Below are 26,972 nucleotides of genomic sequence, written 5' to 3' on the forward strand. Positions count from 1 at the left end.
AAGAATAAAAAACATCAATAAATGTTGTACATAATTTTTTGAACCTGATGATGATGTGCTATTTGTTATGTTTTATCTACGATGTAGGAACGCCGGTACATTATCTAAAATTACATTAAGGGCCGATTTTTCAACCGACCAGTTAACTTTTATCTGAAGAATAAACTTGTCATTTTGACATATTTCCCATACTGAAACTGTCAATGTGCCAAACTTATTCCTCAGTTAAAAGTTATCCAACGATTGAAAAATCAGCCCTAAGACAGCTTAGGACTAAGCCTATGTTTGCATAGGTGGGCAAACAATTTAAAATTGTTACGGCCTTTGCAACATACCGAAAAAAATATTATTTCCCCAAGGCTTCAAACTTTGAAGACCCTTGCTTTAGACGATTGTTAATCCATTTATTTCCTAAACTACATATTCATCTGACTGAAATCAGTATGAAACATTGTCAGAACCATAATCTTAGTCTTTCTGGTCTGCAGAAGTCCTTGTGGGGTCTTTATTATCGAAACCTCTTCACAATAATTGCTTTTAAGTGTAAGACCAACAATATTTTGTTTCAATATTAGTTATGTAAACTTTAAATGACTAGGTAAAGTATGTTATTCTACTTCCTTGAACTTGTTACCTTATTAACATGACAATGGTGAGTATGACCTTATTGTGTGGCTTTAATATGAGTTCGTTCGTTCGTTCGTTTCAGCCATTACCAATATCCACTGCTGGACAAAGTTTTCCACAATGAACGATCCTGCGCTGCCCGCATCCAGCTTCCTCCCACGACCTTTACCAGATCGTCGGTCCACCTAGTATAGTATGAGTTCAGGGAAGGTCCCGATATATGTAATTAATACACGTTCGTAAGAGATTTGAGTCTTGATAAGAAGATATCAGGGAGTAGCAGACCTTCAACCTGATCAAAAAGTAAGTACTAGGTACCTAGGTAAAAAGTAAATAGTACTTGATGAATTGGCAAAGGCTCAAGGCAAAGGCTTAAGTATGATATTTTGGAAATAGATTCGAAGAAAATAACATCTCTATAAAAAGTACAGATTGAAATAAACGTTTTAAACACCGTGCATTTAATTTTGTTCGCAGAGAAATTCGTGTTAAAAGGTACTGGAGTGGACAGTATATTTCTGAGAGATAGGCCTGCTGGTGGTGATTAATATGCAAGAAGCTATTCAATGAAAAACTTCAAATATGGCAAAAACAGTATATTTGCTCAAGACATAAAACTAGACCGTACAAGAGACAGTAAAAAAGCCACTTCAAAATCCAAAAACAATATTTAAAAAAAGTAAAAAACCATAAACAATATCAAAAGAGCATTGCTGGCCAAACTGCCAGCAACAATTCGTTTGATCAATTACCAGTAAAATGGTTTCTGGCATTATGAATATGAATAGAACTGGAGCAGATAGCATAGTACTATTACTATTAGCTATGTGATAGTAACAGTTTAATTAATCTCGCTGGAAATTGCTCGTCTATGTATAGGTTTGCGGTGAGCTTTGGATCGCTTAACATCAAGCTTATGGATGTCGCAGTCTGAATAAAAATCCAGTTTGTTTAGAAATATCTAATTATACCAAAGTCTTAGCGCTTTCGTCCAGCTATGAAGTGAACAAGTGTCCAGCCATGAATTATGATGATGGTCTTTTAAAAATATCCAATTTCCTATAATCCTATAAATATATAAATCCAGCGCCATAAAGGTTCCGCCAAACCAACGCGTGCAGCCTGCGTGCGCGATGTCAGGCACGACAGCGATCTATTAGGCCTAGGATGCGCGCCGCGACAAGCGTTTATCACGCTATGTTCTCGATTTTAATTGATAAGCCCATACATTTGTCGTCTAAAATTATCGATAAGATAGGTATATCACGGCGCGCATCCTAGCCCGGCAGATGTCGTATATGAATTTGTAGCGATGAGTTCACATCAACGCGTCCTGTCATTGGTCGCAGCGATCTGTGCACGCGCAGTGATCGCCATCGCCATCGCCATCGCGGACGCGAGCTGTACGCGTTGGTTTGGCCGGAGCTTAAGACGCAGACGTATGCAGGCAAGTCTGACAAACTTCAGCATAGCGGAAACAAAGTTTTTGGGTAGCATGGCAAATATTTACCAGGCAAGCAAGATTATGCCTGCAGCATCCTACAAACATAGGTAATTTATTAATATCTAACATGTTATCAAAATAATATGTTTTGGCAATTAGCTGGAAATGATAACATATTTCATCATGTTGAAAGATTAGTTAATTTAATCAAAGATGCTGTTGCACAAATGGTTTTTATTTTACTTTTTTCTAACATTATGCATCCAATTTTATAATATAAAACAAAATACTACTTCCTGTATCTAATTACAAAAACATCGAAAGTTCGAGTAGCAAACTAAAAAATTTGCATCACAATGCCAAAAAAATATAAATATTTTTGTATATTTTAATAAAAATAATTTACTACGGGCATATTGAAAAGCGGTTTCCCATAACACTCTATGTTCTAGATACTCAGATGTAAAAAGCATGATAACTTGCATTTTTTATTGTTGAAATATATCCAAATTATAGGAATGTGTTGTTTTGCAAAGTACCATGCGTGTTATGGAATTCATAGTCATGTTGTGGTAATGTTTCAGTAGTTAATTTTACTTTGATCAAAAAGTTAGAGCGGCCTGAATTATTATTAATAATAATAATAGCTTTGTGGCGAGCTGTTGGTGAGTAGCGACACCACGGGGCCAGTTGTTAATCCGAGTGCTCCCGAGAGTCGGTCAAGACCCTCGTCTTCGGCTTGCCGAAGTGGAATCCGAGAGGGTCTGCAGGACTTTCACCTCTGGCTTGCCTTAACCGGCCGGCCAGAGTGGAGTCGCTAGAGCTATATGCTCCAGGGGTGGAAGTGTTAAAGGGCATAACGCCGCGAGTAACCTTGGAGAAAGCGCAGCACACCTCTCTACACCCCTGAGCTGGCAGACGCCAATGTTGCCCCTCAGTCCGGTCTATACGACCCATGACGCCAGGGGGGGCCCATTTAGTCGCTGGCTAGTCACCGCCTGCCATTTTTTTTCAGTCCGAGACTATGAACCAGGCAGATGTCCCGTAGTCTCCATCCATAGCCCAGTAACCAGTCCATCCATCCCTCATCCATAACCCTAGTCCATTCTCCAATAACTGCAATAGCTCCTGTGCACAGGCTGGGGATGGTCTCTGGCTACATCCCATGATATAGTCAGAGACTAGATCCAGCATGTGCACCACTTTCACTTTTGTCGATTATTTTGCGCTTAAAACGGCCTCTACGTGTTGGATCTGTATCCCCACGCAAGCCTTATAAAGGACCGGGCCACTTTTGACCCGTGAGCTCCAAAGCGTACAAACATAATAATAATAATGTCCGCGACGTAATACGCACCATCTCAATGCCAACAATCATTGTCTTTTAGACGGTACGAAGTTCGCCGAGTCAAAATTATAATTGTTTAAGAGTATGCATGCGACAATATTAACGTTTCAGTAGTTTTCGAACAAATATTTTTTAAAAAGTAGCCAAATGTCGATAGCCAGTATGACGCTCATTGCGGCGTGCTCGCACTGTACTGCGTCTAAATCAAAAACCAATACAGACTCCATTTTACAACTTTACACACGTTATTTATAGACTACTAGGTATATTTTAAAATAAAAATAAAAAAAATTAAAAATACCGAAGTTTTGTAAAATTCGATTTTAAAACTTTACTTCCGGTTTTCTATGTGAACAAAAAAGAAATTTCAAATTTGTAGTAAATAGTAAGAAACACAGTTATTTATTCTCAAAAGTCCAATAGTCAGTTTGTTTTTAATCAAATGTAATAATAGCAGTAATAGCTTCAGAAAATCTGTTCCTTAAATTTTACCAATTTCTTGAACGCTCATAAAAAATAAACTAAGCTTCATAAAAAAATTATAATGATGCACATCCATTCAGGTCATATAGCAGTACATTTAATGCAAATATGAACAAAATCCAAAACCTGACTTGATTTTCGCTGTCCGCTTCGCGTGAAAGGCCCCCAATACAATACAATGGTTAAAATAAAACGAAAAAGACAAATGCATGTTAATAGGGCGCCCGCTCAGTTTTAGTTGGGACACCTTGTAGGATGTCCCAACACTGATTTTCAGCAGGAAGCCCTATCAGCTACTGCGCATCCCTACCGGCGAACCTGGTAGAAAAATAAATTAATGTATTAATTTATATTTAAAATTTAGAACAGCACAGAAGGGATACGCAGCAACTATTAGTCGCGGGGTACGTGGACACGAACATAAACTACCAATAACCAATACATTATTTAAAACATTTAACATAAATTTTTACAATAAAACCCCACTTCTATTTACGTACATAGGTAACAATAAAATTGTACCAGTCCTACTATGCCTTCTCCACTTCACTCGAGAACAATTATTTATTATAACAATGAAAAAAAGTTTGTGTATTATATTACAATAATTAAAAGTACCTTTGTAAATGTCTTATTGAGTAACAAATAACAACACTTTATTACGATAAATTACTTTTACATACTATAGTTGTAATTATTTGCGATGCCGCGCACAAAATTTTGTAGGTACGGCTCCCACTCAATTTCAGTGACATCGAAATTGAACGTTTGTCTGTCTGTGCTCTCCATCCTTCTGAGAAGCCCTCTGACGTTGCTGTCCAGGAATAGAAACTGGTGGAGCGTGAAGTACTCCAGGACAGAAGAGAGTTTTCTGAGTTTGTGCAGGGTGTTCAGCATCCTATAACAGTGGAAGATAATAATAAAAACCCAACTGCGTAAAAATGAACTAAAAGATAAAAACAAGCCTTAGTGTTCACAAATGCAGTCGGAGGCATCAATGACTAATTATTTTGTCATTTAGATTGAAGTCTTGATAGTCCGACTCCATAATCGAACCAACAGGAAAAAAAAGTTCACGTGGTCCGATTAGTCGGACAAAGCAGTCGGACCACGTGTCCAGAGGGAGATTTTTTCCGACTCACGTGAACTTTTTTTTCCTGTTGGTTCGATTATGGAGTCGGACTATCAAGACTTTCTGTTCTTAAGGTTTCTCGACTCGCACTGTATAAACAGTGTCACTCTCATGATTAAGACGAATCTAACGACACCCCTCACGCTAAAATCGATCAAGCCCCTCGAAAAATATAACCCTCCTTCTGGCGCAGTCGGGTAAAAATACACTTTAATGTACAAGTAGTGAGTACACTGTAACAAGAACAAAAAAGAAATACACAGAGACAGTACAATTTGGGTGGTCTTATAGCTTTAGCGATCTCTTCCAGAAAACCTATGGAGAGAACAGTGTTATAAAATATTATGTACTAGCGGCCGCCCGCGACTTCGTACGCGTGGACCCCGTTTTACCCTTAGGGGTGAAGTTTCGAGTTTTTTAGGGTTTACCCGGAAATTATTCAAACTTTTCTCGCTGTAAAACCATCCTTGGACTTCAACAAACATTAAAAAAAAAGAATTGGTAAAATTGGTCCAGGCGTTGTTGAGTTATGCGCTTACCAACACATTTTGCGATTCATTTTTATATTATAGATGAATGGGAAGTTGGTGACCATATTAATAGAGTATACCTAAAAGAATAACACGTTCTTAAATGAAATCATCATTTTTTTTAATGAGAAGTTCCGTCACTTATTGACTTTTTTGGTTGACAGGAAATAGTAAGTACCTTGATATGGAGCCATGAAGTTTTTAATAAATGAATATGAGCAAGTAAGTACCTACTTAAGTTAAGCTACCTACATCCAATTCGGTTAGACTTTGGATTGTTTTAGGCTGGGTTGCTCCATCTTACTTTAACTTTGACATACGTCAACAATCTGTCAAACTCCATACAAAAAATACCGGTTATCGTTAAAGTTACGGTCGAAGTTAGGTGGTGCAACTCAGCGTTAAAGTAAAAAGGTAACGTGAGGTTATGGACTCCAAGCTTCTTATGTAACAATTAAAGGTCTTATTAATAAAATATACAGTGTGAGTCACGTTAAAGTGTACATAATGAAAATAGATGAAACTAGACCTATTTTTATCGACAAAAAAGAGGTTAAATTTTTTTTGAGATTTTAAAAAAAAATTATAGAATTTTGTTTCTTCCAATTACTTCTCGTAAAGAAAACGTAATAACTTTTAAATTAAGAGGTATATCCTGATAAAATAAAAACAGTAATAATGCTAAATAATAGGCGATACTAAAATAATACATAAAATACCCAGAAAATGCCAACAAATAATAAAAATTTATACTTTTTGAAAAAAATCTGCTTAAAAATTCGTATTTTTTTGGTTATTTGATAAATTTCTCCAAAAAATGCCCCTATAACCGGTGATTTTTATTACTTTGTATTATTCTCTATCGTATTACCTTCGTAAAACCAAAAATCGCATGTCTCTATCCCTATCACAACGTTTGCAATGATCGTTTGAACTAAGCCTCTCCGGGCGCACCATTCAACGCTTCGTTAACAACGAAACTGAAAATGGCTCTAGATTTGTAATTTTGATAAAGACAAGTTAGATTTCAAATAAAAACAAAAGATTTCGAAGTAAAATAAGCATTTTAGTTAAAATTAAAATTGTCTCTACCTGTAGCGGAGAATAATGTTGTGGCAGGCCTTTGTTCAAACGATCATAGCAAATGTTGTGATAGGGATAGAGACATGCGATTTGTGGTTTTACAAAGATAATACGATAGAAAATAATACAAAGTAATAAAAACCACCTGTTATGGGGGCATTTTTTGGAGAAATTTATCAAATAACCAAAAAAACACGAATTTGAAAGCAGATTTTTTTTCAAAAAATATCATTTTTTATTATTTGTTGGCATTTTTTGTGTATTTTATGTATTTTTTAAGTATTGCCTGTTATTTAACATTATTACTGTTTTTATTTTATCAGGATATACCGCTTAGTTTAAAAGTTATAACGTTTTCTTTACAATAAGTAATTGGAAGAAAAAAAAATCTATAAATGTTTTTTAAAAAATCTCCAAAAAGTTTTGACCTCTTTTTTGTCGATAAAAATAGGTCTAGTTTCATCTATTATCATATGTACATTTTAACGTGACGTACACTGTATTATCCTAGATTAACAGGAGATAACATAGATTACCGATTGTAGGTAATAATTTGCGTTATCTTTTAAGTCTTCTACTTCCTAAACCTAGATATTATTATGGTTAAATGAAATTGAATGACTGAAAACTAGACAAAAAGAGAGGGAGAGATTTACTAAGGTTTGTGAAATAAGGGTCTACCTTACACTAAATCTATTTTCTAATCTAGGAATATAAATAAAATTGAATTTTGTTTATTAATATCATGATGAACTTAATTAAAAAACAAGGTAAGTAAGTTTGGAAATGTTTGCGCACCGTTGCAAATACGTCCCAGTGTAATGAGTATGCGCTCGGCAAATATCTCATAATCATCTTGCTCTGTACGCGACAGACAGCTGCACAATATCCTACATTAAATTATTAGTTACTAGCTTTCCGCCCGCGTGGAATTTTGTATGTCACAGAAAAACAATATCGCGTTCGCGCGCGTATTTGCTCACCGTTTAGACATACCCTGGACTACGACAAACATTTTAAAACCAAAATCAGCTCTATATGGGGGCACGGCAGTGCGGTATATACTTATAACTAAGCCTCTCCAGGCGCGTCATTCAACGCTTCGTTAACATCTGCATATAAAAAGTAGATTTTATATCTTTTTCACTATATAACATTGTTGATTCTCATTTATACTAAAAATATTTACCAAAAACAAAAAACATAGACTAAAATGTATTTCTATACGTGATTTTTTCATGGTGTTGTTTAAAAATTCATATTACATTATTAATTTCATGTATTCGTTTTAATTTTGTTTTATTAGCTCAGTAAAGAACCCTATATACATAGACAGTAATTAAAATTAAGATTACTTGTACCATTTCCTGAAAAATGATCGATGAAATGTGGGTCAATATGACCCGGGGTCATCGTCAATTATTTTCATGTCATTGGCGCCGGGTTAAAAGCAGATTTTTTTTTAAAAGTATCATTATTTATTATTTGTTGGCATTTTTTGTGTATTTTATGTATTTTTTTAGTATCGCCTGTCATTTAGCATTATTACTGTTTTTATTTTATCAGGATATACCTCTCAGTTTAAAAGTTATTACGTTTTCCTTACAATAAGTAATTGGAAGAAAAAAAATTATATAATTTTAAAAAAATCTCAAAAAAATTTTGACCTCTTTTTTGTCGATAAAAATAGGTCTAGTTTCATTTATTTTCATGTGTACACTTTAACGTGACTTACACTGTATATGGCCCGTGGGCCAAGCTAAAAGTGAACCAAGTCACTGGAAGACTCCCTTTTTGAACCTATTCTATGATTTGCAGCGGGAACTGGCCTTTAAAAAAATAATCAGGTATAGTTCCAATATACTGAACTGTCCTATCCATGACATTGACAGCGGGGCGCCACCGTCAATACCGGATCGCTGGTTCCGATTTTTGCCATGTTGGAAACCATTAATATAGTTGAACGATGGTAGCGCCCCCCTGTCATTGACTTTGGTAGGACAGTTCAGCGTGGGTCATCTATATTAGTGTAACTTACATTGGAGTCCGTCCAGTGAGCCAGAAGAAGCCGTCTATTATAGCTGCCGGTATTGTGTGGTAGGTGAAGTACAACAATTTGTAGAGAAAGTAATTCTTTTTCATAATAAATCGTGGGGTAATTATGGACATGGTGCGAGCTGAAACATTCAAATCATCCAGGAGATTAATTATTATCGATAGCTACAAGTTCCGGGGTGACTATCCAAATTTTTAGGAGTGACTCAGAATCAGTAACTTAATCGATTCACGTAAAGAACACAATTTTTTTTTCATATTTAATTATTTTTATCCGCTGCGCGCGGTTTCAAAATTGGCACACGTGGCTAATTTGCTTCGTTCATAGAATACATAAACACTGCAAAGCAAAATTGTAACGTACACGAAAATAAGCCTCAACCATTAAAAAATAAGATATTGGCACTCGCGAATTAGATTTTCAATTTTTTTTCGCGAAAAGTTGTATTGTTAATTGTTCTGTAGTAGAGCTTATTAAAAAAATTTGGACGCTGATTGCAAAATCATCCTGTATTACACGACTAATACCTATATAGCTAGACATTATTCAAGCTAATATTCATACGAGTATTTACTAATGATGATCACTGTACTAGTAAATTAATACTATACCTACTTCCAAAATATTTCCTGTATTTTATGCAAGTGTTCATTACGGTGCTCACGTCTATTGGGTTCCGTAGGCCCGAACAACAGTTGTAAACCTTGACTCCTTTGTTGCCCATTAACCTGAAAAAAATATGTAAAATGAATAGCTTAATCACAGAGGTTTTGTATTTAAATGTTGACTCTACGGATATTAGCCACATTTAATGGCGTCTTAATTTTTGTTCATTATTAGGATAAGGCGGCTTTTATTTTTAATTTATTAATTGCGGCTGTCACATATCGTCATAAATTTTAGTCTGGGTTATAAACAATAATACTGTAAAGTTTCATGAAAATCCCTTCAGTTTTTGCGTGAAAGAGTAACAAACATCCAGACATCCAAACTTTCGGATTTATAATATTAGTAGGAAGTAGGATTTTCTTACGATTCTATCTCGAAAATATATATATAGATTCTGTCTTCCTCCCAATTAAAAACTTCAATTTAGGCTTGATTTTAAACGCGTTTTGAAATGCCTTATCTACCTAATACAGCGCCTATCGCTTTTTATTGAGCAAGAGTGCCTGAATTGGAGTTTCTTAGGCACACATTTTTAAATTAAGTATACATTTCTTTGTGTTTGGATTAAATTAATTTTAAACAAGAAATAGTAGCATTATTCTTTGTAGTAAATATTTTTCATTGTAGTTGTTGCAATTCACGAAGGCGACTGAGCTTTACATGTGTGGTGATTCGCTAGTTCGCTACTGTTCGTTTTTTTTTAAATTGATAGACATTATACACTATCGTTATAAATGTACATTGTCCACATACACACATAAAGTAAAGCTCACTCGCCTTTGTGAGTTGCAAGAACAGTATGCTAAAAAGTGTAAATAGCAAGAAAGCACGACGATACCGTCTTTCGTTGGATTCCCATGCTGCTGCAATTATGAGGTTCGCAACGTGGTCTACAGGTATAACGTCGAAGGCAACTGTACCGTCCCCATGCCACCGCAAGAGGAGCCCCTTGCATGCTGCTTCTACTACCCTAGGGAATCCGTGCGAACCGCTCAACCATCCCGGTATGGGTTCCCGAATCGAAGACGCAACTGAAAGAAAATTGTTTTCAAAAGCTAGAAAAACTCTTCTTGTTTTGCAATGGCAAAGTTACAAGTTGCAACATGGTCGTTAACTGCGCACCTGGCAGCAGTGACGACACATCGAGGTTCTGTACCTCTAGTAGGAAAAACTTTCGAGTTCGTTTCGTTGCGTATTCAAAATGTCATCGAAAAATTTTGTATGAAAAATTAAACAGCGCCCCCTATATTATAGCCGCCCTAGGGGGCGCTGTTTAATTTTTCATACAAAATTTTTCGATGACACTTTGAATACGCAACGAAACGAACTCGAAAGTTTTTCCTACTAGAGGTACTGCTACGGAACGGGACGGTGCGGTTGAATGCGAGGGAGACTCGAAATTCCAGCGAAGTGCGCAGTTAGGCTGGTTTTAGTGTCACGCGGACTTCTACTCCTGGATACTTCCTACACCTGGATATGGTTTTAAGTTAATTTCCATAAATGAAATTGAATGACTGAAAACTAGAAAAAAAGAGAGGGAGAGATTTACTAAGGTTTGTGAAATAAGGGTCTACCTTACACTAAATCTATTTTCTAATCTAAGTACATAAATTCAAATGAGAGGGAGAGTCGAATTGAAATTGTCGAGGTGCGCAGTTAGGCTAGTTTTAGTGTTACGCGGACCGTACGGTGCGGACCCGCTCCGCCCGGCCAATCTGTATGAACTTCTAGGGAGCGTTTTAGAGTAATGCGGTCCGGAGGAACCGCTCCGCTCCCTAGCAGTTCTTAAAGATCGGCTGTGCTGAGCGATCCGCACTGACAGTCTGCGTGACACTAAAACCAGCCTTAGCTCGATCGGGTTGTAAGAATTTGTCATTTGTCATTACTTCCGTTGAAGTGCTTCATTAAAGTGACTCAATTTGTTTCTGTGTAACAATTTTGATAAATCCTGCAAAACGTGCTAATATTTTAGTCTACAGTGTTTTTAGGTGGTTTTTTTGTATAACGTTTGCCTTAGTTGTGAATTTTTACAATAAATAAATTAATAATAAAAATATAAGTACTTATCGAAGGCCGAACAATGGCTGCTGATTCGTCAAATTCTTTTTCAACTACTACTTCTGCAAGAGCTTTTGAATAGGTATACGTATTTGGTCTTTTATCTGAAATTAAAAAAATAATCAAATGTTTTTGATGGGTTAATCAAAATGTTGTTGATGGGTTAATTAAATGTAGTTCGAGCCTTTTCTTGTGATGCGGGTTTTGGCATTCGTGCGTGCAGAATCACGCTGTTGGTTGCATGCAGGACAAAGATTTCGTATTGTGTGCCCGCAGCCAATCCGCGTTCAAAGTCAAAGTCAAAATTTATTTATTTATATAGACTATTAAATAGTTCTTACAAATCGTCAAATATTTTGCTCTTAAGGAGCCTCTACATGTCTCATAATCTTTTTACCCTACCAGCGCTTCGAGACCAACATTTGGCAAGTGCTGAGAAGAAGCGCCGCAACAAACTCAGTCACCACTATCTGCCGGTTAATATAAATAAACAGAAATAGTAGTAGTAGGTACATTTGATTCAGGAGCAGTTCACTGAATTTACCACGCATTCTTGTATGGTGTATCATATAAGAATGGGTGCGTGCTAATATCTAGACTTACAGATTAAGATACTTAAATACTACGTTCCGCGTGCTTATAGGGCGCGTGATAGGAAAAATTAAAGAATTTGCGGGCAGTCCGCATGCGGTTAAATCCGCACGTGTGCCGAAATTCGCATCACAAGAAAAAGGCACTTATACAAAATTCTATGATCAGGCGGCTAAACCAAAATTGAATAATTACCTAAAAAAATATCCATAAGTCGTGTATTTTTTGCATCCAGCGTATCATAAATAGTTTCCAAAGGTACTCCAGTGCTGTACACTTTTTCATCGATTATTTGTTCATTTACATTACTGTATGCGCTAGAGACATAGATGAAAATCTGTAAAAAAGAATTTTCCCTATACGTAGGAGTACCTATACTGAATATTCACAAGATTCTTAGGGCTGTTTTAGTGATTTCCACCTGGCGTGATTCCTATCTCTTCTTGAAACTCATAGGGATTTCAACATAATTGTGGACGTAAAGAAAGAGGCGTTTGTTCATCTCGTAAGAGCACGATCTTCATACAGTCACTGTCATACAGTTACCTAGTAAATCTTAGGTTGTCAGTCAGTAACGGAGTGACTCGTTTGGAACAAATTACATCATCCGTGACGTGGTCTCCCCTCGAACTCTTTTATTAATTTCTTAATAATACAATAGAAAAAAATATAAGAAAAGGATCAACTTACGGGATTACGCCGCATTTTTTTGCAAATCGCTATGAGCTGTTCAGTGGGTTTGGTATTTATATTGACTGCTGCAGTCAAGCTCATTTTAAATATCAATTTTGCAGCTACATGAAAAACGATGGATACCTAATAAAAAATAGAAAATAATTAAGAAAATTCTTATTCTTTTGATAGTCATAAGTGGGTTTAATTTGTAGGTTTTCCTCTTTAGGGACTGTCCCATTTGGCAACATTATCACTAATTAGTAAAATGTAAATTAAATTAACAAACGAATTGAAACCGACTCCAACAAAAAGTTCACAAAAAAGTAGAAAATATTTTTTTATTAAGACAAATACCATGATTGATATTTTTGGAGCCGGGAATACAAAAAAACATACAGTCGAACATAGAACCTCCTTCTTTTTTAAGTCGGTTAATGAGGCACTTAGGTATTCCGGTGGCCATTCAGTTGGCCTTGTTTTTGAGATTGATGAACACTATTGGCGACTATATTAATTCTTCGTCTTCTTGTCGTGTCGACAACAAACCCAAACAGGCTGACAGTGTCAGTAGCATTTATTAAATCTTCCTGCGTGCAGTTGTTTGGACACGCAGGGCACGAGATCATGTGCTTTATCGACTGGGGAACACAACAACACTTGCACTCTAAGTCTGAGCCATCCAAGAATCCCAACTTGAACATATTGTCCTTACTACGGCCGACCTGCGTCCGAAGTCTATTTAAAGACTTCCAGGTAAGCCAGGGGAGCTCATGTCCAGGCGGAGGACTCTCAGACATACATAGGAACATAAGGGCAGGGAAGATCAGCTCTCTCACGCCATAACCTGCATAACTTATTATTTTATTGTTTAATGTATGTACCTCCTCTAGAAGCGTTTTCATGTCGCTGTCGCTGATACCAAGATTTTTATCTTCCAAATTCCCACATATCGGTATAATTTTTTTCATCAACTCTGGGTTTGTATTTTTCACTCTATGAAAAGCCTGAAATTATAAATTGTTAAGCTTGACGGTTCTAATTTAATATTCTTCAAACAGGTCTTGATTGTCTCATAATAACGCCTACAAGCATTTTTAAGTTGACTTGAGGTGCAAGTTTGCTGAACCGAATGGTAGTGGTAAATAGTAAATAAATATTACTTTCATTCACACGTCTATAGGTCACCAATACACCAAAACTTTACTTAAAATAAAATAGGTAATTTATTAAGTATTATAAACAATAAAATAGGTAATTTATTAAGTATTATGTTTATAATATTTACTTAATAAATTACCTGTTTTATTTTAAGTAAAGTTTTGGTGTATTGGTGACCTATAGACGTGTGAATGAAGAAATGTAACGCCTAAAACTTGACCTTTTTCTACTTAATTAAAGATGTACCGATGATAGCAAATCTTGACAATTTAGAATCAGCCATATTAATTGTAATATCTAACTTACCTTCGAATTCAAATAATTTAAAATCCTCGCTTCAATCGTCAGGTCTTCTGTCTGCTTTATCAAAATGTAAATATTATTTATTCCTTTGCAAGAGAACAGCAGTTTCTCGACTAAAACCTTAAACATCAACAATATTATAAATAATACCCGTAATTATTAATAAACGGGAGCTAGGTAATTATTTGTAAATACGGAAAATAATTGGAAAATGGCCGGCACTGTTCTGTATAACCGTTACAATAGGCTAGATGACACAATTATTTCAATTATTTGTCCGACAGACAGATAAAATTTTAGACTCTTATTTTTTATTTTCTTTCATAATTAAATAATAACAGTGCTACATCGAGTTGAAATGTCGCGTGACGTCACTTGAGTAGGTTTTTTACTCAAAAGATCAACTGAATTGAACACTGTAATGATTCGATTGTGGAGAAAATGAAAAAATACGTGTCCAATATTTTTTATTATCTGTCTGATGGACTAAATAGAATTTAGATTTCATACCCACTTACCCAGTCATCATACCATTCAATTAAAGTTGTTGCAATTCACGAAGGCGAGTGAGCTGTACATGTGTGGTGGCTTTCTATTGTTCGTTTTTCAAAAGTTTTGATAGATATTACACTATCGTTATGTACATGTAGGTACGTGTACAAGTACACACACAAGTAAAGCTCACTCGCCTTCGTGAGTTGCAAGAACTGTAACGATTTATTATTGACACATACATACAGGACTATCTTACTAGGTACATACCGTCCCCAGAAATCCTGTAGCTCCAGTAACAAAAACAGATTTTCCAGAGTAAAAATTCACAATTGGTGAATTATAAGTAAATTGTTCATCAGTTTCCATGGTATTTGCTGACATTTTTCTAGACTGTGAAGATGTGAGATGCTATCTGGGTTTATATAAAGCTGTTTCAATACAAAGTAAAGGCTATTCATTTAATATCTCCCCAGTAAAGATGTGTTTACATAAATTTATTGACTAGCTTTTGCCCGCGGCTTCATCCGCGTGAAATTTACACACAGTCACAGATCACCATAAATTATAGCCTAAGATATGTTAAACTGAGTTACAAACAATAATACTGTAAAGTTTCAACAAAATCCGTTCAGTAGTTTTTGCGTGAATGAGTAACAAACATCCATAAATCCAAACTTTCGCATTTATAATATTAGTAGGACTAGCGGCCGCCGGCGACTTCGTACGCGTAGACCCCGTTTTACCCCCATTTACACTCTATGAGGAACCTAGCTGCTTAATATCAAGTTTGTAGGTGTTATAGTTTCTGAGATTTCATGATTAATTAAAATGAAAGTTATGAAGCCCAAACTTTCAGGAATTTTATGATCGCAACGAAATGGCTGACGGTTCAGCCGCCATCTTGTTTTTTAATATTATATGAATGAGGTTCTAAAGAAGACTAAGTATACGAAACATAATATTCAAAATAAAAATCTGAAAAACAATTGCGCTTCGGGAAGTTACTACTCCCTAAACACACCCTTTAAAACCCATTTTCAATCCAAGGTGGCGGCGCGGCAATTTTGTATTTCCACTTGTTTTTCACTTTATTTTTTCCCACTTTGCAACCTCAATCAACCCCTGAAAAAATGCGGATGTTTTTTTTTGTTTTAATGCTAGAGTCCAATTTTTATAATATAATTATATTAGAAAAATTGATTATATATATAATTTATTATATATATATATATGATTATATATAATAGAAAAATTATATTACAAATATCGTCTAATTAGACGCCCTATTAAAATGTCTTTTGGAGGTGATCTTATATAAAGCAAAGTGAAGACACATCCTAAGGTTCGCGTCTTCCATAAATTCAAACATCAATCACTAAGATTTACTACTGCCAGCAGAATGCCTATCCCTAGTACAGACGCCAGCACAGCAGTACATTTTACATTGCAAAATCGCACCTATTTGAACTATTAATAGATGCGATTGGGTTAGTTTCATTTTCCGTTGTCTGTATCGTATACCTACATTGTGTATACTATGTGGCCATATTAACTGTTTTCTTTTAGGTGCTGTTTCATACTCAAAGAATTTTGTTTTCCTGCTATTAGAGACAAGAAAAGATACTTTAAGTTTTGTCAATGATGGATAAATAATATTTATTTTTTCAAAAGACTGACGTCACACTGACATCGGAGGTAGATGGGCCTAAGACGCATCTTTAAATATTATGTCCATTTTAAAAATACTTTCAAATGGTCATTATCTCAAAACTCATGAAACATTCCTAAAAATCGGTCATAACTCAAAAGTCATCAAACTTTTTACGGACATTTCAGACTTGTTCGATGCGTCCATGGATCCATTTACGTCCAGTGTCAGTGTAACATGCAAATTGGTCATCCTAGTCATTATTGATTTTAAACTTTCTCGTTTCATTTCAACTACAATAAAAAGATACGGATCTTAAATAATGTAACTTATTCATAAGACCCGTCTCTTTCTATTTTAGTTATCCTGTGTAATCATGTAAGAAGCTTTCAGAGTTACACCTACATAATCTTTGAAGGGGGCAGGAGTGTAGTTTTCCTCGCTAACGGTTCGGTGACCAGATAAGAGGTATTAAAGACTGAAGCCTCTGTAAGTGAGTAAACACACGGGATTAGACAATAAATACAACTGATATCAACTAGGCTTCGCGAATGGATCGTGAATTCATTCACTTATTACCTACCTATTCTCTTGCGAAAAAATTAATACTAATTAAAATTTAATTTAATAGAGCCTTCGATTCAGAATCGTGATTTCAGTTTACTAAATACCGAGATGGTATAAATCGGTAACTTTAAAACTTGTATTTTTATTGGTGCTTTTGGCTCTTCCTGATTACAGACCCCTGCCCTGCTCTCATTTAAAGTATTTACGAGTTATACTTACTTATGCGTTAGAGGCAATTTAATTTTATTAAATACAAATGAGTAGGTCATCTCCATAGAAACGCCCGAGCGCGGTTTGTATGTGAGCGCGCCAATACGTATGCGGCGCGCACGCACACACTGACAAAATTTAGCGCTGATTAGCGGTGAGTTGCCCCGAATTTTGTCCGAAGTTTCTATGAAGATGACCTACTCATTTGTATTTACTCTGGTTTTAAGTTCTAAAATAACAATAGTCATCAATATTTTGTAGAAATGAAAGAAATATTTTGATAATTATATTATTGCGGTTTACTCAGATTCATATTTTTTATCGATAAATGACTCCTAGAATAACTGGTAGGGTTGTAATTAAAACAAGACATAACTATAAAAATGTTTAATTCATACACCAATTTGGTAAATATACTCTTATTTGCTGCGTTGCAGTCAGAGTTGTGAAGCAACTGGCAATCGTATAGGTATTCTTGCTTTTAGACAAATGGGTAATATCTTTTAGTGTTGGCACGATAAATGCCGTTCCTGAAACAAGAGTTGAAATAACTTTAAAAAAGTATAATTGTTTACTAAAAATTACTTCAACATAATATTAGTTAAGTTTATAATTGATGCAGGATGCTGAAAGTCAAGCATAGATTCTACCCTGCAATTGATTATACAATAGATGTATTTATCATAAACTTGAAAGGTGTATCCTTGGAATTAGTTTGAAATTGGATTTGAACCGAACATTTAAAAAATATGTAGTTTGTTCCTCTTTAGTTTCGACCATCTTACGAAAATAAAGGTGACGAAAGACTGACACTGACATTGCTGATCGAAGTTTACTGGTTCGCACCCCAATGTCCTCAGGGCTATTGTGGCGAACCCATTCCTTACAAAGCATATACTTACTTGTGCTTGTGTTTAGCTTAGCTGCAGGGTAATGGCAAATAATTGTTATATTCTATTTTAAAGAAAAACATTTAACAAATTACCCTCGTTTCTGGAGCGTATTGGTTCCCACTGCAAGTGTCACTCCCCGGCAGAGGTTCAAGGTGTTTTGCAGCGTGGAGCTGCATAGGCGGCCTTCGATATTGTTGTTCATGCTTGCCGCCATGATTTCGTATGCTCGGTTGTGGCTGCACCTGTGTGGATTTAGAGGACTCAGTCATAAGTTCTTTTTTGGCAGGACTGAAGTCTTTTTTACAAAATTTCCAAATTTTGAAGGACTTGAGTTTTAAGTTTTATTTATAAGACTCGAGTCTTCAAAAATAGCTCAAATTTTATTAATTATGATTCTAAGACTCAATTTTCTTACAACGGGTGATTCCATTGTGGGTTCAACATTTTGACGCATTTAAGGCTCTTTAACGATAAAACAAAAATATTTTTTAATGAAATTGATCTTGGAAGAGATACATTTAGTTAGTTACATTTGTTTCGGAAGTGTCGTAAACAAAATAAATATAAAATGAACATGGTAAAATGTAATTCTTTCAGGATTGATTTTATTGAAGGTGGTATTTGTTTTGTTGTCAATGAGCTTTAAATGCGTCTATGTGTTGCACCCGCGATAGTGGAATCGCCCAACGCTACCTGTGGGTCAGACAGCCGGGCTGGTTGCCCCCGCCGTTGACGAAGAAGTCCGCGTCTCCCAAAGCTGTGCCGATGCCGATCGGTGACAAGCCACTGCCATCAGTGTGGATAACTTCTACATAAATCGCGTCACTTTTTGATAAGCGCGGGCTGTTTGTACCCCAGCCTGATCCAGAAGGGTCGAGACCTAAAAAATAAGCAATTAGGTAGTTAACACCTAAAAATTTCAAGACCTGGCCCTGAAAATCAAGTTGGTTTTCAATTTACTGTAAATTTAGTTTTTAATGGCGTTAAAATGTAAAACTAAGGCTCGTTGCATAGTGTCAGAGCATTAAAATTTAATTATTCAGTTATTTACAAAAGCTAATTCATAACTAATGTGAGTTATGAATTGGATGGTGGATTTAAAATTGAACTTTAAATGTTACTTTTTGAGTGGAGTTGTAAATAAAACACATAAGAGTGCTTCTTACTCTATGTAACTTAATCACACTTCATGAGTAGTTTTACCTGTTATTCTGGCGACCTCTCCTCCAAAAGGACGAGCAGCCATGCCACAAATATGCGCGCCAAGTCCAAACCCAATCAGATGGAGGTTACCGAAAGGCAGACTGCTTAGATTCATGATAATAAAACTGTATAGGTACTCGGCGACACTTGGCACAGCGATGTAGGCAGCATTGTAATTATAACTGGCATAAGTAGACCAGTCTACTACAACGACGTTTACGTCGTTATGTTCGAGGATTTCTGAAAGTAGATAACATTTATCGTTTGAGTTGTAACGAATGGGTCACTACCCTGATGTCAGACTTGATGTCTGATGCAGACCTATAACGTTAGAACCAGTAAAATCCTGTCCAAACTAGGAACAGTTGCATCTAGAAATCGAACGCACAATCTCTGGAGTCAAGAGACTTCACCTCTGCACGATTGAAAAGATATAAAAACCTTTCCAAATGAAATATACTGGTTACATTATGAATTTCATATCCTAATCATGATTACTTTTTACAGCATAGCTATCATCATCATCATTCCAGCCACGACGGGACGTCCACTGCTTTACATAGGCCTCCCCCAATGATTTCCACACTGCCTGGTTGGTAGCGGCTTGCACTTAGCGCCTTCCTGCTACCTTTATGAGGTCGTCGGTCCACCTTATGGGACGTAACGTAGCAATATAGTTATGCCAATCTTTAAAGTAATAAATGTCCCCAACAATCTTTTTTAATAAGGTATTTTTGATTGAGACATGCAAATTCACGCGGTCGACAGAAACTAAGGCAAATTAATATCAATATTTTACCGTATTTTACAAGGTCATTGAAGTCGTCTGTGCGGCTGCCTTCGTGGTCGTGGACGAGAATCACGGTTGGCCAGTTGGCCTTAAAATCTGAGCTGGCAGATAGGAAGTCGGACACTAGTACACCTGTAAGTCTGTTGTTCCTGAAAATTTTCAAATCCAATTTTAAAAAAAAGACATAATATTGTCTAACAATGCAGAGACCTCTGCTCGGCAGTTCCAAAGCTAACATTATCATGTGCTGTATAATATTAGAGGTAAATACTCAAATAAACCAGAACTTGACGAGAATCTTACTTTGTATACAGGGTGTACGTGTTGCTAGCACCGGCATTTCGGGCGAGAGCGTCCAGTGGAGTCGCTTCAATGAATGCTGAAAAGATATTAATTTTTAAAATAAGTAAACATAGTGATGTATATAGTATAAATTAGGCGAAATTGCTATATGAAAACGTGTGATTTGTTTAAAGCCCATATAGTTCACTAATAACTTACCCAAAACGGCAAAGAAGCACAGAAATTCCTTAAACATCTTTGTTCGTTGTTCCAACACGGAATAAAACATTCGAGAATAAAATGCTTATTTATAAAACATATCAATTTAGATAATCAATGCGTAGATAATAATCACATTTTTATTATCTCAAAGTGTACTATATGATCAAATTGATTTGGTTTTATCTAATAGTTAAAATTATGTTTTGGCTAAATAAGGGTCACCCCCTTATCTTGAAAATCAGTGCGAAAATGACAATTGTTTTTTTTTGTGGAATCACATTTTAATTATCTCAAAGTGTAGGTACTATGTATAATATGATCAAATTGAATTGGTTTTATCTAATAGCTAAAATTATGTTTTGACAAAAAATAAGGGCCACCCCCTTATCTTGAAAATCAGTGCGAAAATGACAATTGTTTTTTGTTGAATCACATTTTAATTATCTCAAAGTGTACTATATGATCAAATTGATTTGGTTTTATCTAATAGCTAAAATTATGCTTTGGCAAAAAATAAGGGCCACCCCCTTATCTTGAAAATCAGTGCGAAAATGACAATTGTTTTTTGTGGAATCACATTTTAACTATCTCAAAGTGTACCTACTATAATATGATCAAATTGATTTGGTTTTATCTAATAGCTAAAATTATGCTTTGGCAAAAAATAAGGGCCACCCCCTTATCTTGAAAATCAGTGCGAAAATGACAATTGTTTTTTTGTGAAGTTGAAAATTAAAATAACCTTTAATGTCATAATCTTAAGCTCGAGTGCAGACCACGTCTTGGAACCCTACCTAAGTTATTTATTTTCATTAGACCTACCTACCTATTTGTGTTGGGGGAGGCCTATGTTCAGAAGTGGACGTCCTGTTTCTGAAATGACGATGATGAAGATTAGTTAATTGCCTAGCGGGTATCTACAAAATAATAAATATACTATTGTAAACCTTTAAAAACGAGTTTGTAAATTTACTGCACTGGTACATATTCATCATCATCATTACCAAGTCATTTAGTATTTACTACAGGAGCACGACCCTTTCTGATTTCGTTCGTTCGTTTCAGCCGAAAGACGTCCACTGCTGGACAAAGGCCTCCCCCAAGGTTTTTTTCAAAGACCGGTCCTGCGCCACCCGCATCCAGGCACCTTCCTTTCTAATTTACCAAAGACAAATGAAGGATTTAGCCTAAAGCCAGTAACTTGTAAAACTTTATTGATGCTTCTATTACACGTCACAGCCCATGCACAGTGCGAGGTTTGTCGTGTATTCGAGTCCCAGAGGCGTCGTCTGTCAGTTCCAGCGATAAGGGTCTCGATATTAGGTATGTATGTTCGACTGGGCTGAACATCTGTCAATCTTTGAATTTGGTTAGGATCTTGTGAGCGGCTCGATGTCAAGCCGAGATTTCATAGATAATAGACAGAATAGGCGTACATACATCATTATTGTAAGCTCACCACAAATTCATACGTTAGATGATGGTAAATGGTTTGATAAGAGACTAAAAACTGACGACTGACAGCACATCAAGGCACACTAGTTGACTACGGTTAAATGATTTTCTCAGTTATGTATTGTATGCGAAAACATATTGGTGTAAAGCTTCGCGACTTCGTACGCGTGGATCCCGTTTTACCCCCTTAAGGGTGGAGTTTCGTAAAATCCGTTCTTAGTGAACCCCCATGCAATATTTGAGACTCCTAGCACTTGTAGTTTCTGAGATTTCGTGATGAGTGTGTCAGTCAATTAGTGACTTTTCGCTTTTATAGATATAGATAGAAGATACCTGGTTAATAAATCCTAATAAAGTCAATAAATAAACATAACTGTGGACCGTATTCTAAAATACAACAATACCCCAATGGTGTCGGTGTCGGATTGGCCGACTCGAGATCCCAAGAACGCATGTTCGAATCCCTTCGCCACAGGACTATTGTGGTGAACCCACCCGTAACTTATGCATATCTGCTTTTCATGTCGAATGTAGCTCATGCCTCATCGTTTCCTTTTTAGCCTAGCCGCAGACTACAGACTTTATGTCGGCCGACGGTTCATCATCATCATTTCATAGGACGTACACTGCTGAACATAAGCCTCCCCCAATGCATTCCATGTTGGTCGATTGGTAGCAGCCTGCGTCCAGCGCTTCCCTGCTTTACGATGTCGTCGGCCCACCTAGTGGGTTGCTGCGTGTTTGGGTACGCGGCCTCCATTCCAGAACCTTGCTGCCCCGGTTGGGTCGGGTTATTAGTACCTATGGACATGTATGAAAGTGCGCACAATTGGTATCGGAGGATTCTTCGTACAAATTAGAATTGGGTCCATTCGGCCGACTAAAAGTCTGCAGTATGCCCGAGTCTTACAGTATTGTCAATCCTAAAAAATATATGACTGAGATTAGTGCCACAGCCAGACCTGAGACTTGCCTTGAGTACAGATTCAGTGTCGTTTCATAACAAGCTTAAGTTATTTAAGGCGAAGGGTTTGTAGGTCAATAGTTTGGAGGTTGACGCATACAGTAAGAAAGTTGGCAGGAGCTCTCGGAGGTTCGTCCAAGAGGGTTAACTTATGCGCCCTCTCGCAGCCGACCCATATTACTTGGCAATGGAATTATACGATACGCAATATTTCGGTCAAATAAGACTAAGTATCATTTACTTTAAGACAATTCATTTTGTTGACTGAAAAAGAACTCGTATCGTACAATTTTTAATAACAAACAAAGAAGCTTTTCCTTGTTTGAAGTCAGTTAAAAATTGTTTAGGGCAATCTTATAATTGAACTCAAGAATAATGGACAGATTCCTAAAAAATAAATAAAATTAAAACCTTTAGTCCAAGGAATAGAACAGTACCAACCAACATCAAAAAGTCCGAATGAGCAATACCTATTGATAAAAAGAGAGTGCATTACAGTAACTTTTTTTATTTATCTAGATCTCCGATCGGTTTGATTCATTTGCGATTAACCTAATTCCTTATCAAATTAATGTTTTCGAAATAATGAACATGAGTACATTTGCTTCGATAACCGTTAAGATAAATTAATTCAAGTGTAGTATCGTTTACACAGGGGAATTCCTCAAGAAAGGCTTAAAAATAGTGTTTATTTAATCTATTATTAAAATTCATTATCATAAAATCAAATGATTTTAATATCCAGTCGTGTCATGTCACTTTGATTTTGTCATGATACTCGTAATTATGTAGTTTATTAAATAAGTGATTCGCCTTTAAAATAATTTTTAACCGACTTAAAACAGGAGGAGGTTCAGAAGTACACCCTGGGGGAATCCTTTGTCCAACAGTGGACTTCATTCGAACGAACGAACGAGGTGATCAAAGCTCCTAATATCTTCTTACTTCCCCAACAGTTTTCTAACATGAGGATTGAATTCATTGAGCGGTTTGTGAATTTGTCTTGTGTCTATTTGCTGCTTAAATATAATATAAAATAAATAAGTGAATTTGTACTCTTTCAGAAAAATAAATATCAAAAACCATAAAACCTCAACCTTGGCTTTTATCGTCAAAACCCAAACAAAACTAGGTAATGATAAAAGGTTACAAAGATAAGTTTTTGCGATGCACTAATTAAAAGCATTACATTCCATTAAACACTGATATGTGTTATCTGAAAGCTGTTATTAACAAACAAGTACCTATAGCCAACGATAACCACTAAGTTTTGATATTTTTCCTTAAAAATACGCAGTTGGCTTCGAATTTGTAGGGAATTATATGTACTTTCAGGAAATATAAATAGATAGAAAAACTTCATTCATATAAATAAAGATTTAAAATTGTAATTCTCTCACCAAACAACAAATAAGTGACAACACTTTTATGTCACCTCTGCATTGAACCCCGAATTAACGTGCCCTCAGTGGCGAAAAAACGCAAGTTCATCGCCATAAACCAAAGAAGAAGAAGAAGAAGAAGAAGTACTCAATAATTTATTGCATAATATTTAATGTTACAGGAGGTAACAATTAATGTTCCTAACAATCCTAACTTTCTATAATTTTCTGAACGCAAAAATAAATTTGAAGTACCTTTAACTCAATGATATAATATAATGCAGTTGAGATGTTTGGCACAGTATTAGTTTATCAACAAGCATGTCGTAGGTTAGGCAAGTACACTAACGCCCGTGTTCACAAACATTACTATGATATCTCACAGTGCGCGTGCACGCACAGGGTGACACAATAACTAATCACAGAGTTCCATTCAACGCTGTGCGTTCGATTTGCTGCTTCCCCTTAAGCAAGCATCGTTTGTGAATACGGGCGTAAGACTAGGCGCAGACAACAAATTTTTAGTTGGCCGATAGTTGTGCCCGATTTTAAATTGTATGAAGAATCGGGCAAATCAAATCGGTGTAATGTGCGCACTTCCATACATGCCCATACTGATCAACTGCCCGACTAAACTATTGGCCGACGAAAAATCGATGGTGACCATGCTGAAATTTCAATTGAAAGATAAATATTATAAGTAAAAAATATTTTTGATGCTTTTTGTTGACGCTATAGGTATTATACTCGTATTTAATTAAAAACAAGAAAAAGTTTTTTCTGGCGGTTGATTGACCTTTGCCTTTTTACCGTTTCTAATAATATTTTTAATATTTCTATTATTTATTTCTTGATAGTTTGAGTCCCGGGAAAGGACATAAGATAGTTTTTACCCCGGTTTTTGAAACAGAGACGCGCGCGATAACGGTTTTCTGTGACAGACAAAATTCCACGCGGGCGAAGCCGCGGGCGGAAAGCTAGTACATTATAAGGCGTGTTCTAATTTCGAATTGCTCCATTTCAATGTCCGATCGCGGTGCCAACTTAAAGAACTGTCACCAAGTTTTATTGTTATTTTAATGTAACGTTAATAGTGCGGAGGTCAACACAGCGCGTGCGCGGTGCGACGGGAGGTCGCGCGCACTCATCCAGCGGGTAGTCTCTCTCGGGAGCCTGGTACAGAGTGTCGACCCCTCTCTAGCACTCCCGGAAAAGTTCGGCAAAACTTCGTAGCCTTCCTGGCTTTACGCTTCGCGGACTTTATGACGTGTGGTGTGTAAGTTTAAACTCGAAAATGGCGTGGGCTGTGACCACCCTGATCCTCGCTGCGGCGTTTTCTGGTAAGTTTTTTAACCTTAATACCTGTAATCTTAATACTTCAAACTTTTTTAAAACGTGCCAAATATTTTTTAAACAATTTTCGCACTGAACGTAATTGACGGAACATAGTGTCACCGACCCACATGGGTCGAGTCATCTAATTATGTCATCATGGTGTTTGTTCTATTAGTTGGGATGTAGTTCATGAACGAAATATAAATGGACTTCACTACTTTTATGTAGAGCGTTAAAATTTAGCCAACAATTTACACCATAAATGAAGCTGTGAACTACTTTAATTTATTAACATTCATACAAAGCTTCATACGTACATCCATACTAGAAATACAATTTTATTGGCTACGTACCTATTCGCGTGAGAGTGCGTAAAACTGGTTATGGTTAAATTTTTGATGGTTTCACATATTAGTTACTAAGATATCAATAAATAACTTAAAATTACCTTAATTTTAAAGCTACATAATTATAATAGAACTTGAAAACTTAACACCTTGAAAGCATGAACTATGTACTCACAGTATTCATAAGCATTATGACGTAATTTACTATTATTCTAAGTATTTACTCTAGTTACTTTCTAACAAAAATAAATAAAAGAACAAAACTATCTTATTCAGATTTTATTACGTTCAGTGGTGATGATTCCCAAAAGAAGACAGTATTTCTTTCGCTATCTGGCAGATCTTTGGTCCCAGACCTTTCAGGTGAGCTCGTAAAGCTGAATAATTCATTTTTCGACTTCAAGGACTAGTTCTCTTGAGTTTTTCTTTTATGTGGTTTTACCTAAGCTCAAATTGAAAATTAAGGCTTTTATGTGTGTGTGTAACAAAGCTTACACATAAAGACTTCCATTTAGTATACTTGTTCACACATTTACACAAACTTCCCGTTTGCAGTGCCCCGCAAAAAGCAGCTATTCGTTCGAATTTGGGATTCGAATTTCAAATAAAACTTGTATATCTAAACAGGATTCCCGTGGGTAAGGCGGTTATCATACTGCGCCGCGCTCCGCCGCGGAGCGCGGGGCGACAGATTCTCAACGATTGAAACTGAGGTCAGTTTGTATAGAAAACACGCGCGGCACTTCACACTGACAACGCGTCCGCGCGCGTGATTTTTTATATGAAAATCACGCGCTCCGCGGCTGAGCGCGGCGCAGTGTGATAACCGCCTAAAGGCCTTAATTGGTCTTTATTATTTAAAGGATTTCTTATACATTCTCAAATCAAATGGAATGGATAAATGTATCAAAAGTCAGAAAAATCTTAAAATTTTGTGTACTTATTATAGGCGTCATTGGCATATGTTTCTTCATATGAATCTAAACTAGATGTATTAGAAATGATACTGTTCTGCGTCACGA

At 36.2% G+C, this 26,972-nt stretch overlaps 2 protein-coding genes across 2 annotated transcripts; both read right to left on the reverse strand.

Annotated features, from left to right (window-relative positions):
- Positions 1–4,345: 4,345 nt before the first annotated feature.
- LOC114357990 (fatty acyl-CoA reductase 1) lies at positions 4,346–15,040 on the reverse strand. The gene is made up of 10 exons (XM_028311833.1): positions 14,920–15,040; positions 14,161–14,277; positions 13,578–13,700; positions 12,712–12,837; positions 12,217–12,358; positions 11,436–11,534; positions 10,211–10,403; positions 9,319–9,431; positions 8,686–8,824; positions 4,346–4,800 (listed from the first exon to the last, which is right to left on the reverse strand). Exons 1-10 carry the CDS (start codon positions 15,031–15,033, stop codon positions 4,578–4,580), a joined length of 1,389 nt encoding a protein of 462 aa, XP_028167634.1. The 5' UTR covers positions 15,034–15,040; the 3' UTR covers positions 4,346–4,577.
- Positions 15,041–17,449: 2,409 nt separating this feature from the next.
- Positions 17,450–20,709, reverse strand: LOC114357995 (lipase member I). Its single transcript, XM_028311845.1, has 7 exons — positions 20,465–20,709; positions 20,267–20,342; positions 19,973–20,112; positions 19,174–19,413; positions 18,664–18,850; positions 18,063–18,212; positions 17,450–17,607 (listed from the first exon to the last, which is right to left on the reverse strand). The coding sequence occupies exons 1-7, from the start codon at positions 20,532–20,534 to the stop codon at positions 17,559–17,561; spliced, it is 912 nt and encodes a 303-aa protein (XP_028167646.1). The 5' UTR covers positions 20,535–20,709; the 3' UTR covers positions 17,450–17,558.
- Positions 20,710–26,972: the final 6,263 nt, after the last annotated feature.

The sequence above is a fragment of the Ostrinia furnacalis genome, unplaced genomic scaffold (assembly GCF_004193835.3).
Source record: "Ostrinia furnacalis isolate ACB-3 unplaced genomic scaffold, ASM419383v2 OfSCF3549, whole genome shotgun sequence".
Classification (NCBI taxonomy): domain Eukaryota; kingdom Metazoa; phylum Arthropoda; class Insecta; order Lepidoptera; family Crambidae; genus Ostrinia; species Ostrinia furnacalis.